This window comes from Nicotiana tomentosiformis, chromosome 12 (genome assembly GCF_000390325.3).
Source record: "Nicotiana tomentosiformis chromosome 12, ASM39032v3, whole genome shotgun sequence".
NCBI classification, from domain to species: Eukaryota; Viridiplantae; Streptophyta; class Magnoliopsida; order Solanales; family Solanaceae; genus Nicotiana; species Nicotiana tomentosiformis.
This window is the reverse complement of record NC_090823.1, coordinates 136,562,438-136,586,469: the sequence shown is the minus strand read 5'-3', so window position 1 is coordinate 136,586,469 and position 24,032 is coordinate 136,562,438. Positions and strand designations below refer to the sequence as shown.

At 39.0% G+C, this 24,032-nt stretch overlaps 3 protein-coding genes across 3 annotated transcripts; 1 reads left to right on the top strand and 2 right to left on the bottom strand.

Moving 5' to 3' along the window:
* Positions 1–2,871: 2,871 nt before the first annotated feature.
* Positions 2,872–7,857, bottom strand: LOC104114916 (vesicle transport protein GOT1-like). The gene is made up of 7 exons (XM_070191940.1): positions 7,701–7,857; positions 7,197–7,265; positions 6,474–6,565; positions 6,281–6,361; positions 6,032–6,129; positions 5,863–5,944; positions 2,872–3,217 (listed from the first exon to the last, which is right to left on the bottom strand). The coding sequence occupies exons 2-7, from the start codon at positions 7,225–7,227 to the stop codon at positions 3,179–3,181; spliced, it is 423 nt and encodes a 140-aa protein (XP_070048041.1). The 5' UTR covers positions 7,228–7,265; positions 7,701–7,857; the 3' UTR covers positions 2,872–3,178.
* Positions 7,858–9,631: 1,774 nt separating this feature from the next.
* Positions 9,632–10,027, top strand: LOC138903454 (uncharacterized). Its single transcript, XM_070191427.1, has one exon. The coding sequence runs from the start codon at positions 9,632–9,634 to the stop codon at positions 10,025–10,027; it is 396 nt and encodes a 131-aa protein (XP_070047528.1).
* A 4,696-nt stretch (positions 10,028–14,723) lies between these two features.
* LOC104111826 (tetrahydroanabasine acetyltransferase) lies at positions 14,724–16,967 on the bottom strand. The gene is made up of 2 exons (XM_009621596.4): positions 16,062–16,967; positions 14,724–15,529 (listed from the first exon to the last, which is right to left on the bottom strand). The coding sequence occupies exons 1-2, from the start codon at positions 16,862–16,864 to the stop codon at positions 15,004–15,006; spliced, it is 1,329 nt and encodes a 442-aa protein (XP_009619891.1). The 5' UTR covers positions 16,865–16,967; the 3' UTR covers positions 14,724–15,003.
* Between the last annotated feature and the right edge of the window lie 7,065 nt (positions 16,968–24,032).

Here is a 24,032-nt window from a genome sequence, read left to right as displayed (position 1 = left end):
AATTACATTCCGACCCCGATATCAAATTTTTTCACTGCCGATTGAAATCGCCAAATTTCCAATTTCACCAATTCAAGCCTAATTCTAACTTAAGTTTCTACTTAAGAGACTAAATGTTTCAATTCACTCTGAAACCACTCCGGTCCCGAACCAACTAACCCGATAAAACATAATATAGCTGAATAACATAAAAAGAAGTAGAAATAGGAAAAACGGGGCTATAACTCTTGAAACGACTGATCGGATCGTTACAGAAACCTACTTTAACCAGAAACTGGAAAACTTATTCATATACTATATTTCTGAATTACATAAACTAGCAAATATAAAATTCTAAACAATTTAGGTTTCCCACTCCTTATTAGGAAGGCCTTGAATTCTACAACCAAAATATCTTTCAGCACGGGGCACGTTGCGCGGATGTTCATTTATTCATCTGATGATATAGTTAAAACATGTGAAATAAAATATATTGTAATATGGAATATAAGTCATTTTAGTTTGATTTGCATATATTAACCGGAAAAAATAGGTGGGGGGAAAACAATGCATTTTTTTAAAAAAATTAACTTGATGATACTGCTTTTGAAAGAGCATGAAAACGTTAACAAAATTTGGTCATGTTCTGAATAATAAACTATTGTTGAGCAAAACGAAACGTAGAAAAATGCTAGAATAAATTTTTATATTTTCCTTTTCAATGTTTTTGGCTAGAATGATTTTGTTTGCTTCTATTTTTGTAACCAACCATTTCCGTCAGCGTGAGTTTCACACACTTTGATGATCGCATTAGGAGTGTTATATTAGTATCTACAAACCTTTTCATTGCACTAAATATATGTGTTTATATTTATAAATTTAATACTCCTAATGCAGATAGTGGAATATGTGATGTAAGAATGACAGCTCAAATTTGGTTTATAGAAACCAGTGAATTATCTTATTAGATTGTCGTTGAATGTGTAACTCATTAAAGGTCCTAGCAAAGATGTAATATGCTATATGAGCTTATCCAGTTCACTTTCAAACTACTTCTCAATGGCTCTCTCTCGTTCCAATGTCTTTGTTTCACTGAAGATATCTTATTGCATGACTTTCTGTTAACTTCTTTTGTTTAACAAATTTTTCCGTTTTCTCGTTTTGGAACCTGTTAAGGTTATTAAGTGGGCGTTTGGACATAAGAATTGTAAAATTTCAAAATAGGGGGAAAAACTTTTCAAACTGAAAATGATATTTGGAATTTAGAGTTGTGTTTGGACATGAATATAATTTTGAGTTGTTTTTGAAATTTTGTGAGTGATTTGGATGAAAATTTTGAAAAACAACTTTTTAGAGTTTTTCAAATTTTCGAAAATTTTCAAAATGTATTTTCAAGTGAAAATTAGAAATTTTATGAGCAAACGCTGATTTAAAAAAAAAAAAAAATTCTTATGTCCAAACGGGCTCTTAATTCACGAATGTGTAAAATTCATACAAGTGAGAAAATGTAAGAAAAACTTGCATGTGCAAAATTATGAACATATGTGACAAGTAAATAATTACTACTTATAATTCATACGAGTGAGAAAACTTGCATGGGCAAAATTAACTTATGATCGTGCACTCAGCTAGTAGTACATGTCATGTAAGTATCCGTTGCCAACTTTCCATCATGAACAGTACCTTACAGTTCCTCCCTCCCAGTGAAACCTCCAACTTTAAATAGAATCTTGGGGGAAGTGTACAGTTAGCCGCTAATTAGACATGTCTTTATTCTTTAGTCACTATTTAAAATATATTTACTTTTTAGTCAGTGCTTAATAAATTTTTACCCGCCCGAACGAAAATACTCATGTGCTAGACATGGGTGCCGTGTAAATATTAAGGACATGGTGTCCTTAACTTCATGAATGTTGTGTATATATTAAGGACAAAATGTCTTGTATTTGCACCTTCAGTTGTTAAACTTTAGGACATCGTGTTCTTAACTTCATATATGCAGTGTAAATGTTAAGGACATTGCGTCCTTAACTTCATGTGTGCAGTGTAAATGTTAAGTAAGGACACTATGTCCTTAATATTTACACATCACTCATGAAGAAAGGGTAAAACCATCTTTTCTTATTAATTTTAATAAAGTAGTGGCTATTTTTGCCCAACATTAAAAATACTGAATAAAAACTAAATATCATGTTAAAAAATGGCTATCTCACACCATTTCTACGAGATTCTTAGGGGTGGCAAAATAAAACCGCCCATTTAACACCCCTAATTGAGATGCATAGTTTATCTGCCTCAAGACTTGCACCATGCATGCACTTTGGATTATGTGACGAGGACGATGTCTGTCACAGTGAAGTCACTGATCAGTAGGGATGACAAATGGGTGGGTTGGATATGAGCATGTCAAAAACGGATAATGCAGAAAACGGATAAATTATTCGACCCGATCCGATTCATATTTAATAGGGATAAAAAGGATTAACCGACGGATAATATGGATATCCATATTATCCATGACTTCTTGGATATGATCACTTTTGAAAGAATTCCTAGTCCTCCAAAGTTGAGAAACCCCCAATTTGAGGCTTTACAAATGTAAGCTAAATCCATTAGTTATCTATTTTCTAAGTGGATAATTTGATTCTTATCCATATTTAACCCGTTTTTAAAAAGTTCACTATCCAACCCATTTTTTAATGGATAATATGGGTGGATAACTGTTTTCTTTTAACCATTTTGACACCACTACTGATCATTAACGCTAATGGAGAGAATGTAATTCATGAAAGAGCAGATCATATATAAACACATGCATTAATTTACTTCAACCTTGCTGGCTGAGGAGGCTCATCTTGATAAAGCTAGCCATTGGCCAGTAAAATTACGTACTCAGACAGTAAGTCCATCATCAGTACTTCCATCCACTCAATCAGTTTAAGTGCACAATCATAAGCTAAGACAAAAACTGCACTATCTAGATGTATAGACAAAGGTTTAAGACTCATCATTTACTAAGATGAGCAGAAAAGAATTGCATTCGGAAGAATTGCATTAGGCACTAAAAAGGCCAATCTCAACGTGGGAGAACAAACTGTACTGATGATCACCTTTCTAAATGTAACTCTAGAAACACGGTACTTTACAGTTCTTACAAGTGGGCTAACCGGTGTCATTTCATTTGCACCATTCCGACCAGTTAAACAGGAACGCGTTTTCCACGGTAGCGGTCAAAGAACTGCAGAAAAGAAAACAATCTCAGACAAAAGAAATTCAACAATAACAGCAGCATATATTTTTCCATTTTCCATCTCCGCATTCCCGATATCGTTTTATTACTTCTACACCACGGAGGCCGGTAATGGTAACAAGTGTAACAAGAGCATTAGATTAGAAGTGGAATTATTTTTCATTTGATATATGCCGTTTTTAATGTTCACTTGAAATAAGACGTAATCTAGTAAATCAAGTGAGCACTCCATCTCCTGCAAAGCTACCTTAATGTAGGACCTTGGATGTCTTTTCAACAGATTAGACATTCATAACATTACGTAGCAAGAAACCAAATACATAGTATCATTTTTTTTATCAATTCCGAAATACATATTATCCGCTACATCAATTCACCTGAATGTAGCTGTCTAACAACTGATTAACGAAAAAGGATATAGCTGTCTAACAATCAGATGAATTATTTAATTTAATTTACGGCATAGTAATGGATGACTGATAAAGGAATAGAGTAACTAAACACAACGTATCACATAACGTGACAGGATTGAAGCAATGATAAACACCCTTGCAGAACCTTTTAAAAAAAGGTTATGCAAGGGTATTTATCATTGCTTCAATCCTATTCTAGCAAAGCCTAAAGAAACTAGTTGCACTCTGTACTCTAGCAAAGCCTTAATAAATGAAATTGCATTCTAAAAATTGATCTATATAACTAACTGGGAAAACAACCAGTGGGCTCATCACTAATTGTTATCTGCTATCACGACAGAAGTGAAAAAGCTAGTAGTTGATCTCCTGCTTTTGAAATGGAAGTCTGAAAAATGGGGGGAAAACAAATAAAGAAGAAAGGTCGCACAGTTAGTGCACGTATTATGGTAGACTACAGGGGCGGATCTATGTATATGGTTCGGGGTGGTACGCCACCCGCAAGCTTCGGCGAAAACTCTATGTATACATGTATATATGTATAAGAAATAGTATATATATTTAAAGTGTCACCCACAAAAGAAAAGTGGCCAAGGTGCTTGTGGAAAACGTCCATCTTTTACTTTTGTTGGCTGTGAGTTCGAATCCAGCTGTAAGCAATTAGTTTTTTGGCTCCTTCTATTTAAAATAATAATACTCCTAGAAAGCTCCTTCTGCCACTTTCCCCTTTCCCAAAAATTATACTCCAGCAAAACAAATCCCAAGTTTCCAACCCTTCCCCCACTTTGCTCGTCGCTTCTCCTTTGGCTTCTGCAGTTCTGCTTCACGATTTTTGCACTTCTTCTGCTTCACCTCTGCTGCTTCAAGCTTGCTCACTGGCCACTGCTCTACAGCCACCATTGTTAAAGCTTCCTCACTTCCTCTTGTTTATTTTTTAACCTATGTGAGCTGTGGCTATTTTTTTTCTCCATTAAATATATGTTCTTGCTCTGCTTTTTTGTATTTAGTTGGATTTTAATGTTCTTGCTAAACTGTATTATCATTTTTGAATTATTTGTTATGTATTTCTTTGGTTTTGTTGAAAATCCTATGCCACTTAAATGGTTTCATTGTAGAAATTAATTTCTTGGTTAAAAGAGAAAAAACATCCCCAATAATTTTGACTAAGAAAAAAATCAAAATTAACTCCATTTTAACAATAAAAAGTATTAGGGAAAGTTGAATAATTTTCGTTGGCTAAACTTATTGACGTCATTATGGATCGTTTTCAGTCGAGGACAATTGTAAATAGATGATGTATATATATAATACTAATATTATTGTTGGAAGTTTTATGGTTGCATCAATTAGTTATAGTTATTATATTTTTTTTCGTTTGATCGATTTGTCTATATAAATAAAAAAGAAATAATCCGAACCGATGCCCGAGTTGATCAAAACGATTAGCTTGGCACCCGGAGCTCCCAAATCCTGTATCCGCCTCTGGTAGACTATTAAATGAAAAGAAAAGGTGTACCAGGATTACTTCTATATTCTAGTCTTCTGAGTGACCAGTGGATAGGAAGATAACAAAGAGAATTAGGGAGAAGAGGAAGAGATAACAAAGAGAACAAAGGATTTGCCCATAAACGTGCGTAATAGGACACAACGTACCATATTCATGAAACTTAGGTGGAACTCTCAACTACTAGTACTCATTTTTATTTCTCCGAAGGACCAAATCGCAAACATGGAATAATTAACATTTATGCTCAGGTGTCTCTATTTTAATCGGTGGGACTGTAATGCACAGAAGTTGAAGATCTCAAACAGACTGACAATATGGTGGGCATTTTGGGGTTTTGTTTGGTGTGTGTGTGTGTGTGTGGGGGGGGGGGGGGGAGCATGTGGTCCGTGAAAGTCGTGGTGGAGACTGGTAAATGTTGAACTAATTGCTAGTTAGCGGGGGGGAAGGATTGATAATTTCTTTCCGTTCCTATTTCAGTTCCTTTTAGGATTCTAATAATTCTGGTGTAGCATAGTCGTATTATGACAAAACTTTGGACAGTTAAAAGTACTTCCTGGTTTCTCTGTGTCAATTCCAAGGATTACCTACTACACCATGAATCAACATATATTACTTCTTTCCTAATCTTAGTAACATAAATTCCAAAAATTCCTTCAATGCACAGAATATAACAAAGCTGATAGCAATGAAAAAGATAAATGACGGGAAACACATACCGATCTGACAAAAGGCTGCTGAAAGATCCAGCCTATAATAGGTATCTTTTGCAGGAAAACTGCCAGGGTTGGCCAGAAACCACTGTCCAAAACTATTTATTAGCATCCTGAGATAAAAGTAAAAGGACTAAAGGTGAAGGACCATCAATAACTTATGAATTCAATTTACCTGAAGAGTACGACAAATCCATAGGCCTCAAGAATCATTCCCAGTATAGGCCAACCAATGACAACAAAGAAAAATCCAGCACCAAATGAAATGGTTCCCTGTGGAACAAGCAAAACAAGTATGCAAGATAGCTAAGCATAATAATAAATATAAACACAAATGATATATACCAGATCATCAATATGAGGAGTAAAGAGGAAAAGATGGAAGAGAAAAGCAGGAAAAAAAGACACATAAAAGAAAGCAAACCTTGTAATTACTACGTTTCATAAAAAACTGCAATGATGACTTGAGACCAATGGTCAGTGCCACCCCTGAGATGAAGAGTATCTGATTCAGTAAAATAACAGTATGTCAACTGGCAGAAAAGTAAGGTAAGCTGGCAAAAGAAAATCAAGGAAAACAGAGAAATATTATGATAATGGAAAGACATTAAACTTACATTTCCCATGGCAATTAGTCCCTTGTCGAAAAAGAAAACAATCCCAAGGAATGAGAAAAACACTCCAAATCCCGTCAATCCTAGCCCAATCTCTGTTTCAACAAGAATCCCAAGCTTAACAGACATAATATATCAAATAGCGGTGCTGAATGCTTCATTTTTTTATCTTCCAAGCTAGAATAGCACTAAGCAGCACACATATAAATATCTGGTAAAAGAAACACTATCATAAAAATGCACACTGTCCGCAGAGCAAAATACGAGGTAGAAATCCATAAGACGCTATCATCAGGAAAATGTGATGTGATAATTGAACAAACTATATACAAAATGAATATTCATGCTTCCTGAATGCTAAAACAGGTACGCTTTAAGGTTCAGCATTACATAAACTGAAATCTAAACCATCTACATAATCCGTATTACTATCCCGATTACAGGCTAGACCATAGCTTTAACTTGATCAGAATTTACCAAAACAGATATGCAATATAAATTTGCAACTTTTCTTGCATACCGCAGCCCAAATCAAACCCTAACTAGAACCCCCAACCTCGAGGTTGGAAGTGGAAGCTCCTTTTCTTTAGACTATCCCTCATTTCGCCACATTCTACATTTCCATTTACTGAAGGCTAATCTTCAACGCACATGAACAATGGATTGCTAAAGGAAATAACTCAAAATTAGAGCAACATTAGATTAGTAATCAACTGAATGACTTACTCTTTCGATCGTTCATTTCGAAGGACAACATTTTTCACCAATTCAGATAAAGCCAAATCCAAGTGACACCTACAATGCAGAAAACATCACCAACGTAATCAGTAGCCACTGTTATGAATCAAATAGAAAAATATACAACGAGAAAAGTGCTCGAATGAGTCAATATCATTAAATTTAATATAAAGCAACTCTGCTCAGCGTACCAATAGAATATTTTATCAAACCTAACAAATTAACTCAATTAAAATCGCAGTTCACAAAAACACATATGAATCAGAGTCGGATCAAGCATAGCAGCAGTGAGTCGTGAGTGCACACATGAACTCACCGTCTCGGACCTAAGTAATGCATGAAATATCATATATATATATATATATATATATATATATATATATATATATATATATATATATATATATATATATATATATATATATATAAAATTAGATTATGCATCCGCTGGATTCAAACTCTAGATTGGTGTTCGAAAAAAAGAGAACGTACGAAATGATGAGATGAGCGATATGATTGAAGCAACAAAAAGGAGCTGAAGTGATGAATCTGAGAGCTTAGAGGTGTAGAATTTAGAAATGGGGGTATTAATGTAGTTACGGTGTCGTTTGGGGTGTGAAGCAAGCTAATGCTATTGGTGTGATGGCGTCAATTGGAGCAGTATTTCCCCCTTTATAACTGAAAGGATTGGAAGTAGTTACTACCCGATTTTAAGAGAGTTGATTAAAAGAATAATTAACTAAATAGTCATTTATTCAACTCCTTAAACTAAAAATAGCCGGCATGTGTATAATATATATGTATAATCATATATAGTCGGTGCATAACTTATGTACACGACCAACTAGATAAAGTAATCAATTAATTCGTCGTAAAGATTCCTTATATTAACGATTTATACATGGCTACACATAAATATGCATATATTATATGTCTACGGATTATTATTTTTTTGGGTAGGGCGACTATCTAGATTAATTTCTCCTTTGCAACGGGTTTAAGGCCCAACCTAACATTTGGTTATGCCTTCAACATGGGTTTAAGGTTAGTCACTTCTTTAATATATATTTTTGGGGGTTTCTATATAATAGTCGGCTTGATTTACTATTTTTGGTAACTATACATAGATCATACATCGATTATATAGTTATGCACTTACCATACATGAATTATATATATATATATATACATATATATTATGCTTCTGATTTTTTCAAATTTAAGCGATTGAATGAGTTGCTATTTAGGTTAATATTGTTTTTCAAGTTATAAAAAACTTATCGTCATGTAGTCATTATTTTAATTGTAATACTACATATTACACTCACGTAAGCAAGCCACCTAAATGTGATGACTCGCCATGTCATCATGCCACATAAGCGCCATTTGGTATATATTAATGCCATGTGGAAGCTTACATAGGAGGAATGCTTGCATTTGTGAGAAGATTCTAGAGAAGTATGGACATTTCCTTTGGAAGATCCTAGATGTTTATGGATTTGCTAGGAAAGTCCTTGGAATCTTCTAGGCTTGTAGAGAATTCTAGAGAAAGCCCTTATCTTGTAAATATTAAGGACTTGTGTAACAATTAATATTTGTACACTAGCCCCTAGGAGACTAGTATATAAAGGAGGCCATTCATTTGTAATTCATCAAGCAAACAATTCAAGTTTTTTCTAATACAAAGCTTCCTTTAACAATTCTCTTGTGTTCTTTCTACCATTCTCTTAGCGATCTTGAGTGTAGTAAGGCTGACTTGGCATACCAAGAACGTGAGAAAATTGTCAAGTGCCGCACGTATACTTAGTTAACGACTAAGGACGTGATAACGTGGTATCAGAGCAAAGGTTGCGACTAAGGGAATGGCGAACGACGGAGAAATTAACGCTGCCAACACCCAAGCCAATATCATCCAGGATGCTGCTGGCAAGAGCGGCCGTAACAAAAAGAGAAATGCCACCAACAAGGGCCAGGAGGTGCCACCCGAGGTTATGTCAAACGAAGGACTTACATCCCAAGAACCATCTGCTACTGAGGCGAGCGAGGATGAAGTGGAGGACCTGCCTGAGGACGTCTCGCTCGGTAAAGAGTGGGTGATGAAGATGAACGCGGGGATGGACGCCGTGGAGATCTTTGGCCAACGCTTGGGGAAGGTGGAAGGCACCCTTAGTGTTCTTGAGGGGCACACTCTTGAAGATATTGAGAGCATCCGAAATGACTTGGAGGGACGTACACAGACCGAGATAGAACTAAGGCAAACTATCACTGCCTTAGAGTGCAGACTCATGGAGGCTTTGAGTACTATCGATGCTATGAAGGCAAAGATAGAGTTACTCGAGGAGCATGTTAGTGCTGGCGTGACCGAGGCAGCTAGCAATGTTGTGGTGACGAGGTAGGCCAAGATCGAGGCTCCCAAACCCCTGATGTTCAAAGGTGTGCGTGATGCGCAAGAAGTGGAAAACTTCCTTTGGCACTTGGAGAACTACTTCAAGCACGGCAAAGTGAAGGATGACGAGGCCATGATCAACACTGTTGTGTTGTACCTCTCAGAGACTGCCATGCTATGGTGGAGAAGGAAGATGGCCGACGTGGATAAAGGTATATGTACTATTAGCACGTGGGATCAGTTTAAAGCTGAGTTCAAGCGACAGTTCTTTCCAAACAATGTCTTATACGAGGCAAGGCGCAAACTTAGGGAGTTGAAGCAAACAGGGAGCATACGTGTCTATGTCAAGGAGTTCACTACCCTTATGCTTCAAATCCCCAACCTGACCAATGATGACTTGTTGTTCCACTTCATGGACGGGTTGCAAAATTAGGCTAAGTAGGAGTTACAACGCCGGCAAGTCGCAAATATAGACCAAGCCATAGTGGAGGCCGAATCATTGATGGATTTCAGGCATGACAAGCATGACAAAGGGAAAGTCAAAGAATCAAAGTTTAACAATGTCAAAGGTGGGGGAGACCGTGGCAAAGGCAAGGAGATACAACAACAATACTACAAGACTCAAGATTCCAAAAAGCTGAGTGGCCGTCAGGGCTACGCCGAGAAGAAGGCGCAGGCCGAGAAGAAGGGATGTTACATATGCGGAGGGCCGCACAGCTTCTGGAATTGTCCCGACCTAAAGAGCCTTAGCGCCATGGTCCGTGAACGGAAGGAGCAGCCGCAAGGAGAGAGTTCGGGAACTGCACAGTTAGGTATGATCGGATTATGCGGTGCTGTCACAAAACAATCTATCCAACCTACCGAGAATGGAAACCAGTACGTAGATCTCACCATCAACAACAAGCCTGCTCGTGCAATGGTGGATACTGGAGCAACTCATAATTTCGTGACTGAGGCTGCCGCAAAAAGACTAGAATTGAAGCTTGCTCCAACCAACTCCCGCGTCAAGACCGTGAATGCCGAGGTACAAAATGCTCGTGGGGTAGCTAATGGAGTTGGTGTCAAATTGGGAACTTGGAAAGGTATGACAAACTTTACCGTAACTGCTATGGATATCTTTGACATCATATTGGGACAAGAGTTCTTTAGACATTGTCATACTTTGATCGATCCCTACCTCCAACATCTCTTAGTTATGGAGCGAGAAGGAGCTTGCATGGTACCTACAATGTCTATGCCACATGGACAGAGCCAAGCACAACTCTCAGCTATGCAGGTTGTCAAGGGGATCAAGAAGGGGGAGCCGACGTTCGTGGCAACCATCGCAAATCTGGAGGAAGACAAGAGTTTTCAAGAGACACTACCACCTTGCATAGAGAAGTTGCTTGAGGAAAACAAAGATGTCATGCCCGAGGAGTTGCCTAAGCACTTGCCGCCTAGGCGAGAGGTGGATCACAAGATTGAGTTGGAGCCAGGGGCTAAGCCACCCGCATTTGCCCCATATCGTATGGCACCGCCCGAGCTAGAGGAGCTTAGGAAACAATTGAAAGAGTTGCTAGATGCTGGTCATATTCGCCCATCAAAGGCACCTTTCGGCGCACCAGTATTGTTCCAGAAGAAGAAGGATGGATCACTACGCTTGCGCATAGACTACCGAGCACTTAATAAGGTCACGGTGAAGAATAAGTACCCAATCCCGCTCATTGCTGACTTATTCGATAGACTTGGACAAGCCAAGTATTTTACCAAGGTGGATCTTCGCAAGGGCTACTACCAGGTTCGCATTGCAGAGGGGGATGAGCCAAAGACAACATGTGTGACGAGATATGGAGCCTTTGAGTGGTTGGTGATGCCTTTCGGCTTAACTAATGCACCTGCCACATTTTGCACCCTTATGAATAAGATTTTCCATCCCTACCTTGATCAGTTCGTGGTAGTCTACCTAGACGACATAGTCATCTACAACAACACCTTGGAAGAGCACATGAAGCACTTAAGGAAGGTTTTCCAAGTCTTGCAGGAGAACGGGCTATATATCAAGAGGGAGAAATGCGAGTTTGCACAATCAAAGGTGCACTTCTTAGGCCATGTTATTAGCAATGGAGAGCTACGCATGGACGAGGCTAAGGTACGTGCTATCCAGGAGTGGGAGGCACCTATAAAGGTAACTGAGTTGAGATCCTTCCTTGTCCTTGTTAACTACTATCGTCGGTTCATCTGTGGCTACTCAGCAAAGGCCACACCATTGACTGAGTTGCTAAAGAAGAACAAGCCATGGGTTTGGACGGAGCATTGTCAAAAGGGCGTTTGAAGACCTCAAGGCAGCTGTAACAGAGGAGCCAGTCTTGGCATTACCTGACTTTGCCAAGACATTTGAGGTGCATACAGATGCCTCAGATTTTGCCATTGGGGGTGTCTTGATGCAGGATAAGCATCCCATAGCATTTGAGAGTCGCAAGTTAAATGAGACGGAGCGGCGTTACACAGTGCAAGAGAAGGAGATGACTGCTATTGTGCATTGTCTTCGTACATGGCGACATTATTTGCTTGGGTCAAGGTTCGTGGTCAAGACCGACAATGTAGCTACTAGCTACTTTCAGACGCAGAAGAAGCTTACCCCAAAACAGGCTCGATGGCAGGATTTCTTGGCCGAATTTGATTATGTGCTGGAGTATAAGCCGGGCAAAGGTAATGTTGTAGCCGATGCCTTGAGCCGGAAAGCCGAGCTTGCTGCAATCACTTCAACAAGATGGGACATTCGTGAGGCTATAAAAGAAGGCATGCAACACGATCCAGCAGCCAAACAACTTATTGAGTTAGCCAACCAGGGCAATACGAGACGTTTTTGGGTCGAAGACGGCCTACTACTTACCACAGGTCGGCGGGTCTACGTGTCTAAGTTTGGAGACATTAGACGGCGGATTATAAGGGAGAGTCATGACACAATGTGGGCTGGTCATCCAGGCCAACGTCGCACTAGGGCCTTGGTTGAGTCAGTCTACTATTGGTCACGCATGCGAGATGACATAGAGTGTTATGTGCAGACTTGTCTTGTATGTCAACAGGACAAGGTTGAGCAACAAAAAACCGGAGGACTTTTGGAGCCACTACCAGTTGCAGAGCGTCCATGGGAGAGCGTGACTATGGACTTTATCACTTGCCTACCGAAGTCTAACGGTTATGGTACTATTATAGTGATTGTGGATAGATTTTCCAAATATGCCACCTTCATGCCCGCCACACCAGGTTGCACCGCCAAGGAAGCCGCCAAGCTATTCTTTAAGAATGTGGTGAAGTATTGGGGCTTACCAAGGCATATTATCAGTGATCGAGACCCCCGTTTTACTGGGAACTTTTGGAGAGAATTATTCGACATACTTGGCACGGAACTGCACTTTTCCACTAGTTTCCACCCACAGACAGATGGACAAACGGAACGGGTCAATGCCTTACTAGAATGCTACTTGAGGCATTATATAAGCGCGCATCAGAAAGATTGGTCAAGGCTCCTAGACATTGCCCAATTCTCTTATAACTTGCAGCGGAGTGAGTCCACGGGACGGACACCAATTGAGCTAGCCACAGGCCAACAGCCACAAACTCCACATTCATTACCAGCCGCGTTCGAGGGAAAGAGTTTGGGGGCTTATCATATGGCCAAAGGATGGGAGGAGCAGCTTGACACTGCTAAGTCCTACTTGGATAAGGCAACTAAGAAGATGAAGAAGTTTGCAGATCGTAAGCGGCGTCCCACTGACTATAGAGTTGGGGATATGGTCATGGTGAAGTTTAATCCAAGACAGTTTAAGGCACTATGGGGCATGCATCAGAATCTGATTCGCAAGTATGAGGGTCCATTTAAGATAGTCGCCAAGGTAGGTAAGATCTCATACAAGCTTGACATGCCATCATATCTTAAGATCTACCATGTCTTTCATGCCAGCATGTTTAAGCTCTATCATGAAGACAATAATGATCCAAGTAGGGGCCAATCAAGTCGAGCGCCTATTACTATCACCACCTCGCACGACCGGGAGATTGAGGCTATTATTGATTACCAGGCCAGGCGAAAACAAGGGCAAAAAGCCACCGCAATGTTCCTCGTCCATTGGAAGGGGCAATCACCGGAGGAGGCCACATGGGAACGTTATGAAGATTTATGGCAATTCAAAGATAAGATCCGAGAGTTTATGCAGCAACATTGTGCCGCGGTCGTCGCAACATTAGGTGGGGGAGAGTGTGATGACTCGCCATATTATCATGCCACATAAGCGCCATTTGGCATATATTAATGCCATGTGGAAGCTTACATAGGAGGAATGCTTGCATTTGTGAGAAGATTCTAGAGAAGTATGGACATTTCCTTTGGAAGATCCTAGATGTTTATGGATTTGCTAGGAAAGTCCTTGGAATCTTCTAGGCTTGTAGAGAATTCTAGAGAAAGCCCTTATCTTGTAAATATTAAGGACTTGTGTAACAATTAATATTTGCACACTAGCCCCTAGGAGACTAGTATATAAAGGAGGCCATTCATTTGTAATTCATCAAGCAAACAATTCAAATTTTCTCTAATACAAAGCTTCCTTTAACAATTCTCTTGTGTTCTTTCTACCATTCTCTTAGCGATCTTGAGTGTAGTAAGGCTGACTTGGCATACCAAGAACGTGAGAAAATTGTCAAGTGCCGCATGTGTACTTAGTTAACGACTAAGTACGTGACATAAAGCTCTTAACTAGCTCATGATTAATTTAAGTGAAAACATGTCATGATTAACTAAGCCATATGTACTAAAACTAAGAACAAGTCTAATATTGCATTAGTATATGAATTTAAGTTTTTATCCTTTGACAGAGTAAATCATATTTAGGTTGATGTGGTGTAAACTTTCTAGTTTCATGTAAAATCTCTCCAAAGGTAAATATAATCATTAAGAACTAGCACAGATTTAAATTAACTCAATAAATCCAGGTGAATCTTCCAACTCCTTGGTGGGTGCAAACAAATCTTATAGTACAGTCAGACCACTCTATAATTGTATTGGTCATTCACTATAAAAGCCAAGTGATTTATGGAACCAATTTTCATGCTATGTTTTAATATATGTTTTCTATAACAACGTAATCAAAAAATTCGGAATAAATGAGGTTGTTATGGAGAGGTTCGACTCTATATAGAGTAAGAAATTAAACAAGCTTATTGCAATGACTGTGGAAAACTTTGCTATTGCAAAGAAAAGAAACTAAGTTACTAAGTCATTATTATTTTGTCTTAGTTTATTGCTATTTCTCCCCTCCACAAATTTTATGCTCATGGTTCTCCCGTGAAACTTTCAAGTTTCACAAGCACTCTCTTATAGAACAACATATATTACATATAATATCCCTAAAGAGGACCTGCATATATAGTAAATCAAGAAAGACCATGCTCCAATTGTTTCATCTCTTCCTTGAAAACAGGCATGGCTTCTTCTTGCAGACAAACCAAAACTTTGAAACCATCTTTCTTACCTTCAGTAGCAGAAGAATAGGGCAAGAAAAAGCAAGGTTCAACACTCCCAACTAAGTGCCTAGACAGAGGGAAGACAGTCACAGGTCCGCCCCACCCAAAATCAACTGTCTCGTGGCCTACGTGCCGCCAATCTGTAAATGCACTCACCCTATTCCCTGCTGTAATCCCTTCATCATAATGCAGCTCCTGGAAATCAATTAACGAACGAACATACTCATCCGTGATGATGCTCTTGCTCTTCTTGATCGCGTCTGCTGTTTTCCAGATAGGTTGATTGATGAGGTCTTTTGCAAGGAGCTGAACGTATATTGGCACACAACCATTGCCCCAGTAGCCTGCTGGCAATGCTGGCTTCACTGTTCTTCTGATATTGGTTAGATAGGCATACTTCACTATCTCATCACCTGGGATTTTAGAAGCCTTTGCCCTATTTCACAAGTATTAACAGATCAGTCCCTAGCCTAGACAATTAACACATGACAAATATTATTACCAATTCCTTCAAATGATACCATTTGTCTGCATATAATTGACATTAAGGGAATCCCTGCCAAGATTAGCTACCGATTATTATGTCAAGGGTCTGTAAATACTTTTTTTGGTCTAAAATTTCTGGTGATATGTACAAAATGACAACAATATAAAAGAGGCAAAAATAAAGGAACAATCTTTAAGAATTTGAGATGACCTTAAAATGCTAGAGTATTTGATGTTATTTCATCTATAGGCATTTAATCAAATTACTAAGCTGATTGAGGAGTAATCATAAACCTATTATAACCATCTTTTTTTGTTCGAACTTGATCATTTTTAAACTTTGCAAAGCTCACATTAGCAGAGCTTTCATCTATAAATACTATAAAGGAAAATGATTAATCTTCTTGAATTTCATGACAAAAAAAAATCCCAAAAGTACTAAAACTACCAAAGAAGTTGGAAGTAAGGGAAAAAAGACATACTTTGCTCGCCAGATAAAAGCTCCCAGAGCTTCAAACGTTGTAAAATTTAAACCGGATTGCTCATTTAGAAACCCCTTAAGCCGATCCAACCACTCATCCTTCACCTCAAAGCACTCTCGAACCGCCGGTTTACCTGACTCCAAATACGGCGATAAATCCTTATCTAAACTGAGAAACTCATGAACCGGGAACTCAACTCGCGGTGGGTTCCTCGGTCCAAGCAAACTCGACCGGTTCCAAACCGGTTCAACCTTCATCTCATTCCCTCCACGAGCAATCTCCGCCATAGCATGGAAAAAAAGCGTGGATCCCATACCATCACACATCGCGTGGTGAACCGCCGTTCCGAAAACCCACCCGCCACACTTAAACCGGGTCAGCTGCAGAATCAAGGGTCGGGTCAATGCCTCGTCATCTCTCGGGTCGGGTACCAACTTCTCAGCAAACTCATAATCTGGATCATCCAGGTAGTTAATAGAGGCCAAGGTACAATCAACTGTGGACAGAATTACAGGAATGCCATTCCCTACTTGACAGTAAAGTTCTAGGCGGTTGTCCGACGGACGACGACGGAGACAGCCGGTGAATTGGTAGTAGGGGACGAGAGCGGCGGAGAGGGAGGAGGTGAGAACTTCATATGGGTCCAATTGTTGTGTTGTGTGGTTGACGTAGACACGGAGGTAACGGAAAGTGAGATTGAGGTTGCGGTCGGTGTCAAGGTGGGAGAGAGGAAGGACATGATTTTCGGAGAAAGGCGGCTTAGAAGGGAAGATCGTAGTGGTTTCGTGGATGGTTACTTCCATTTTTTGCCGGTGGTTATGATCGGAGAATGGTTGCTGGTTTTTGTTTATATGAAAGTTAAAGAAGTAAGATAAAGATGGTAGTGGCTAAAAATTGGAAACACGTCAACTACCAACTACAAAGTCGTTGATGTTTTTTATAAAAAATATTTTTTGTGTTTGATAGGTAAGTCAAAAATATTTTTAAAAAATGTTAATAATACCAGTAAATTAAGAGTATTTTGATGAAGTTTTTGAATACTAGAAATTAATAATAAAAGTTACTGTCTCTGTTATAGTTTATATGAACTTATTTCCTTTTTGGTCAGTTCTATTAATAAATGTACTAGTTGATGCAAGTAAATAAGAAGAATAAAAGTAATGGTTTTAATTGGTTAATGGATCTTTTAAGTTGTTATCTCTTTATGTCCATCCTATCAGTATATTAGAAGACAAATAAAGCAAATGAATAAGCTCTCGTTTTTTGCTTTATATTTTAAATTTTTTAAAATATTATTTATTTATAAAATATAATTTCAAATTTCCCAAAAATTGGTTTATGATAACTTTTAAGTGAATTTTTTTTATTGCACTCACAAACTTCAAGGTTTATTTTAAATAAAATTTATGTACAAATACAATATTAACTTTTAAAAAATATTTTTCAAACACAACTTTAAATTTATTTTAAAAAAAATTCAATCAAATTTATGTTGAAACTCTGGCTAAGAAGAAAAAAGAGGACTTTAAATAGAAATTGCATATAATTAGGAGTAAACGAACTTTTTTTGTTCTTTTGTCGTCACTGATGATGTTCAAGCCTTAGTCTGATTTGCTTCAAAAGTCATTGGTCTTCTCTGATTTGGAAACGGAGAAGTTTTGTAGCGTGTTTGGCCAAAGCTTTTTGGATCTTAGAAGCACTTTTTTAAATCCTAAAATTGTTATAGTTTGTTTGGCCATGTTTTTTTTGGGCCGAAAATATTTTTTTTCTAGTCAAAACTTAAAAGTACTTTTTTTTCCAAACAATGAGTTGTTTGGCCAAACTTTTGGAAAGAAAAAAAATGCTTTTGAAAAGAAGCAGTTTTGAAGAAATAAAAAAAAGTTTTGAGAAAAATACACTTAGAAACAGTTTTTAAAAGTTTGATCAAACACTAATTGTTGCTTAGAAGTATTTTTCAAATTAAATGCTCATACACAAATTGTTTCTCAACAAACGTACTTTTGAGAAAAAAATATTTATCAAAATAATCTGATTTGTGCAGCTTGGCCAAACAGACTATTAGTCTGATTTGCTTCAAAAGTGTTTTGCCAAACTTTTGGGGAAAAAAAATATTTTTAAGAAAAAGCATAAGTAGTTTTGGAGAAGCAGAAAAAAATAGTTTCTCTCCAAAAAATACTTTTTGGAAAAATACTTTTTGAGAAAAATACACTTAGAAGTAATTTTTAAAATTTTGGTCAAACACTAATTGATGCTCAGAAGTGTTTTTCAAATTAATTATCCAAATATAAAAAAAAAATTCTCAAAATAAGCTTATTTTTGTAACTTGATCAAATATACTATTGGTTTCTCTACTCCTCCGATCAAAAAAAGAAGAAAAGAAAACAAACGAACAAAATTAAGAAAAAAGAATAATAGACGAAGAAGGGACCTTTCATCTGATTGTGGGGACAAATATGGTAAATTTCAGCAAATGGCCAAAGGAAACTACTAAACTTCTTTCCAGTTTTGATTTAAAAGGAAACAAAATAAGACTTCTCTTCTCCGCTTTGATAATTATCAAACTCATATAATTACGTAGTACATCCACAAGTAATTTTTAATTACAACGCAAATCAATGCACCCATCAAGACAAAAGTAGGCAAAAATATACAGTAGTATTATTTTTAAATTCTCTTGATCCCACGTGGACCTGACCCTGATTTAATTATTTAAATTTGACATTATATTATGTATTACTTTTTAAGCGTCTTTTCTTTCTTATATACGAAGTCATGATCCATGTTCAAACTTTTTTAGATTAGTGTATTTGATACCAAAAAAAATCTCATAGTTTTCTAGAAATTGCACCAAGATAGCCGTCGGTCCCACGAAAATTACTGTATGTAACTAAAAGTATCATAGCAACATGCATTAATCATTCCTTTAGACCATACCTAACTTTCTTCTAGTGTCATACATGCACGCAATTTCTACCTTTGTTTTATTATCACTAGTACTTTTTTACTAATTATAAACAGTAAATAGTATTGTTTACCCGAAAAACGTTTTTTCTTAAATTTGTACGTAGTTCTAAGGATATGTGGTATAGCTTAATACAAATCGTAAGGATAAATAGAATCTTAAATACGGATACTAAATAAACAAGGTTGGAAAGAACATGATTTTTAGGACTAAGCAAGATAAATCAATATATGAAGCTTAAAGGAATAACTCTTCGATATTATGGTGCTTTAGTTACCATGTAAGCAAAAAAAAAACTCTTTCTACAGAAATGTAGTCATCCTCTTTACAGTGGAGGATCCTATTTTAGATATAATTAAAAATACATAATGGAGAACCCATGATAAATCAGTTTTTTTCTAATTTCCACCAAGATTCTCTCCCTTAGTGTGTTTGCAACGGCTCTTGCCTGTGAGCTCGAGCTCGATCGGCCTCGGTGCTGGTCGGTATTGCTTCTAGAGCTCGATGTGGACTCGGGATCAGGTGATGATTCGGGCTCGGTATCGGTTGGCCTCTGCCCCTTAAGCTCGAAATCATCTCATCATAGTTTGATTCGGGCCCGAACTCGATAATGACTTCGAACTCGGTGTTTGACCTATACCTGAAATCTGAAGCTCGTTCGTATCATTTTCGGAACCCATCTTTATATTACGAAGTCTTTCTTCGATCCATTATGTTTCGACCTCGATCAATCGTATGAAGGCCGAAATCTATTTCGACTGTATGCAGATAGTCCCCTCGTTTCTCAGGAAGGATGTGGCGAGAAACGATATGATTTCCCAACGGCTCGCTCGTATATACGCTGACGTTTGTATCGAGCCCGACCATGATGTATGCGATAGCTATCCCATCAGTTCAGTTTATCAAGGCATTAAATGCGTGTCAGACGGTGGTCGGCCACTACTGATATTGAACCGTCGCTGCTTATAAATAACCTCTCTTTTCACTATTTTTTACTTTTAGATTTCCAAATCTTCTAAGTTCCTTTTCGCATCTTCTGAGTTTTCTGTCTGCAAATCTGTGTTTTTACTGCAAATTCCTTCTCAAAACACCAAATACTCCCGTTCTTCGTTCACAGAATTTTAGATGGCAAAAGCGTTTAAAATTGTTCCGCAAAAATAGACCGCTTCTTCATCTTGACTTGCCGGTGGCAAGGATGTGGAGGAGCCCTGCCTTGAGGAATTCGTTCCAGTAGGGTGTTCGACTGTAGGTAAATTTGAAAAGCCTTCTCCGGTACCGGGTCAGTGTGAGCCGATGTCGAGGTACCAGTGTTCAATTACCGAGAAATTTCTCCAGAAAGTCATACAAGAATGCAACTAGGATAACAAACTCGTAGTAATCCCATCGCCCGATGAATCAATTACTACCCACTTCGAAGGGTTCTTAAGTGTTTACACTTATCCTTTCACGTTAGGCCCTCTAGACCCCATCATCGTTGCCTTCTATAAGAGATATGACGTGACCCTCGTCCAGATCTGCCCTTCCTTTTGGGGGATAGTGATTCTTCTTCGATTTTTCTCGAGCAAGATCGAGGGGCGTATCTTCACCCTCGATCATCTTATGCGCCTTTATAGTCCCCAACTTTATCGAGAAGGGTTGATCAAGCTTGCTCACCGAGCAACCAAAGCGTCATTCTCGAGCATAGATGAGACTCGGGATCGGGGTTGGATGAGCCGTTTTGTTCGAATCAAAACCTCGGACCTGATCCCTGCCGATGACTTGCCATTTCCCGATAAATGGAATATGAGCCATGAGTAAACATTTCTCTTTGCCAGTTTTGATTTTGTGATTTGTCATTTATTTTATTAATCCATTTTTCTTTTCGTATCACAGCCGTAGCTCGGATGCCGGAAGCGATCCCGGATCTTAAACAATGGGACGAAGGTCTGGTGTTGCAGAGACCGTACTCCAAGCGTGCTTGGGTCGAATTATCAAAGGGTCGATGAGAGGCCCGTAGTCATGGTAAATCTCTTTATCGATTTGTCTGGTAAATCTCCCATTTTCCCCTTTGTAGGACTCGGGAAAGATGTAGTGATGAGGCCCCCACCTGGTGGTGAAGAAGTTCCTCCCCTGAAGTAGGTAAAATAAGGGAAGAGAAAAGACGTACCGAGCTCCCCGAGCTTGGAAAAGAAGAAACCGGCTAAGAGATCTCGAAATCCGAAGGGGGCTCTGGTGTCATGCCTTCGGAAGTGGTCCGCTAATTAAGGGATGAGCTCGAAGAAGGAGAGGAGAATTTAGCCTGCGTATGGGCTAATATTGTGATTCAACAGTCTTCCGATTTGGCGGAAGCAAATCAGGGAATCCTGGCCATAATCCCAGAAGAAGAAGCCGAGATTATCCCTTCGAGCTAAGATAATTGAAGGGAATACCGATGGTGGGTCTTCTCGGGCAGTAGAAGGTATTTCAAGGGATGAGTTCGGGATAGTTGATATTAGCGAATCCCCTCAGATTTCGGATGCCATGATTCGAGAGGCCAGCATGTTGGAGGATCGATCCTATGAGGGCATTCAGGAGTCGGCTGATATCCACGATTTTTTGGAGGGGCTTGAGTCAGGTGCCTCGTAGGAGGTTACCGGTTTTGGTGGAATGCTGGTACCCAAAAAGGCATCATGTTCGGGTTCTACTGAGCCTTCATCGGTTCACAAACTAGTGAACCGATTCCCAGCCCCGAGTGTCGATCCCGACCGTAGGCGGAAGATAATGCTCTCCGTACCTGAGGATACCCGAATTTTTTTTCCCCCTATGGGGATTGACAGTTATCTTCGGTCCTTGGTGACCGAAAAAGATCAATTAGTGATGAATGCGATGGGGCCCGCCTATCTCTTCAACGAGGCCCAACATTCTTTGAATCGGGTAACTTTGATGGCGTCTTTGCCGCTTCTTTTACACTTAGAATTGTAGGTAATTCTAATGTTTCTCCTTCTGTTTGTAGGCTTAGGTGTTGCATCAAGAGGCCTTTCTTCGGGAAGAGCACGAGGAGATGACTGAGCAGGTATTCCGAATGTTCCATGACAGTGAAGATGAAAAAGAGATAACCACTAACGATCCGATTCTGCAGGTTCGGTAGAGGATCGAGCAGATTGGACGGCTTAACTCACAGGTAGATGGGCTACTGGCCGAGGCCGAAGAATTTAAAAAGAGTATGGATATCCTTGCCTCGAAAAAGGAAGTCGTTCAAGCTCAGTTGGAGCTGTCTGATGCCCAACTTCGATCTATGAAAGAAAATGCTTCGGAGGTGATCGAGAAGATGAAAGAGCTTCAACATCGGTTGGATTTGGCCACTTCATATAAAGCAGGTTTGGCTAATGAACTTGAAGTGGCCAGATCTGAGGTGATTGAGCCCAATAAAAGAGCCAATGCCAAAGTGGCTCAGTTCAGGATTGATGTTGAGTTTAACCAAGCCAAAGCCAAGAGCATGGTCGAACATGCAAAATGGCAAGCTCAGAGAGAAGCTCTCGAGGAGGTCAGTGCTCAGGCTTCGATGTTGGGGCCGAGATTGAAGTCACCAGGGCGGAGGAGAACAAAACTCAAAGGTTGGCCTTTCCTGAGGAGGACTCTGATGACTCGGGTGAGTCTGAAGATGAGGAAGGTGCCGAGAACACAGCCTCCGATGAAGATTGAGCCATTTAGGTCCTTAGGTAGTTTGTTTCGTTCTTTTGATACCGCTTTCTGTCTTTATATAAAAAACTTCCTTTTGGCTGAGTTGCTTTTGTACAAAAATTTGTAAATATAAATCTTTCTTCTTTTTGAAGCAAAATAGCCTTTTAAGCTAAATAGATAGTTTGAATTTTAATCACTATTGTCTTCGGGCTTTGTGGGTAGTTCCCTTTGCTTTGTCGGGCTCGAATAGCCTTCAGGCATAAATAGTCGAGTGTTCGTTTGAACTCGAAATAATGAGTAACTTACTCGAAGTAATGTATCCCATAGGCATTGATTGGTCGAGTGGGTGATTTTCCCGAACTCGAAATAATATAGCCCGTAGGCATAAGGGTCGAGTGAGTGCTTGCTCGAACTCGAAATAAAAGTTGCCCGCAGGCTTAGTAGTCGAGTGAATGATTCAAACTCGGAGTAATATGGCCCGTAGGCGTAAGGGTCGAGTGAGTGCTTGCTCGAACTCAAAATAAAAGTAGCCCGTAGGCTTAGTAGTCGAGTGAATAATTCGAACTCGAAGTAATGTAGCCCGTAGGCATAATAGTTGAGTGGGTGCTTGCTCGAACTCGGAATAAGAGTAGCTCGTAGGTTTATTAGTCGAGTGAATGTTTCGAACTCGAAGTAAAAGTAACCCGTAGGCTTAGAAGTCGAGTGAATGATTCAAACTCGAAGTAATATAGCCCGCAGTCTTAGTAGTCGAGTGAGTGATTCAAACTCGAAGTAATATAGCCCGTAGGCTTAGTAGTCGAGTGAGTGATTCGAACTTGAAATAATATAGCCCGTAGGCTTAGTAGTCGAGTGAGTGATTCGAACTCGAAGTAATATAGCCCGTAGGCTTAGTAGTAGAGTGAGTGCTTGCTCGAACTTAAAATAAAAGTAGCCCATGGGCTTAGTAGTCGAGTGAATGATTCGAATTCGAAGTAATGTTGCTTGTAGGCTTAGTAGTCGAGTGAGTGATTCGAACTCGAAGTAATATAGCTCGTAGGCTTAGTAGTCGAGTGAGTGATTCGAACTCGAAGTAATATAGTCCGTAGGCTTAGTTCTCGAGTGAGTGATTCGAACTCGAAGTAATATAGCCCGTAGGCTTAGTAGTCGAGTGAGTGCTTGCTCGAACTCGAAATAAAAGTAGCTTGTGGGCTTAATTCATATGGAATTAATTCCTATGAATCGTATTGAGTATATCAGATTGTTTGTGAATAGATTTGAAGCTTTTTGAGACAAATTTAAAAGGAAAAACTGTGGTCGAGTAATTGATTAGAATTTGCAAAGCGAGGTAAGTATCGTGGTTAACCTTGACTTGAGGGAATAGAACCCTTAAA

Coding starts and splice junctions, on each gene's coding strand:
- LOC104114916 (XM_070191940.1), bottom strand. CDS start 7,227: ATGTTGTCCTTCGAAATGAACGATCGAAAGA. Junction 6,130..6,280: donor TGAAACGTAGTAATTACAAG/GTTTGCTTTCTT, acceptor CTTGTTCCACAG/GGAACCATTTCATTTGGTGC. Junction 3,218..5,862: donor AGCAGCCTTTTGTCAGATCG/GTATGTGTTTCC, acceptor TCTTTTCTGCAG/TTCTTTGACCGCTACCGTGG.
- LOC138903454 (XM_070191427.1), top strand. CDS start 9,632: ATGTTCAAAGGTGTGCGTGATGCGCAAGAAGTGGAAAACTTCCTTTGG.
- LOC104111826 (XM_009621596.4), bottom strand. CDS start 16,864: ATGGAAGTAACCATCCACGAAACCACTACGATCTTCCCTTCTAAGCCG. Junction 15,530..16,061: donor GCTTTTATCTGGCGAGCAAA/GTATGTCTTTTT, acceptor CTTGTGAAATAG/GGCAAAGGCTTCTAAAATCC.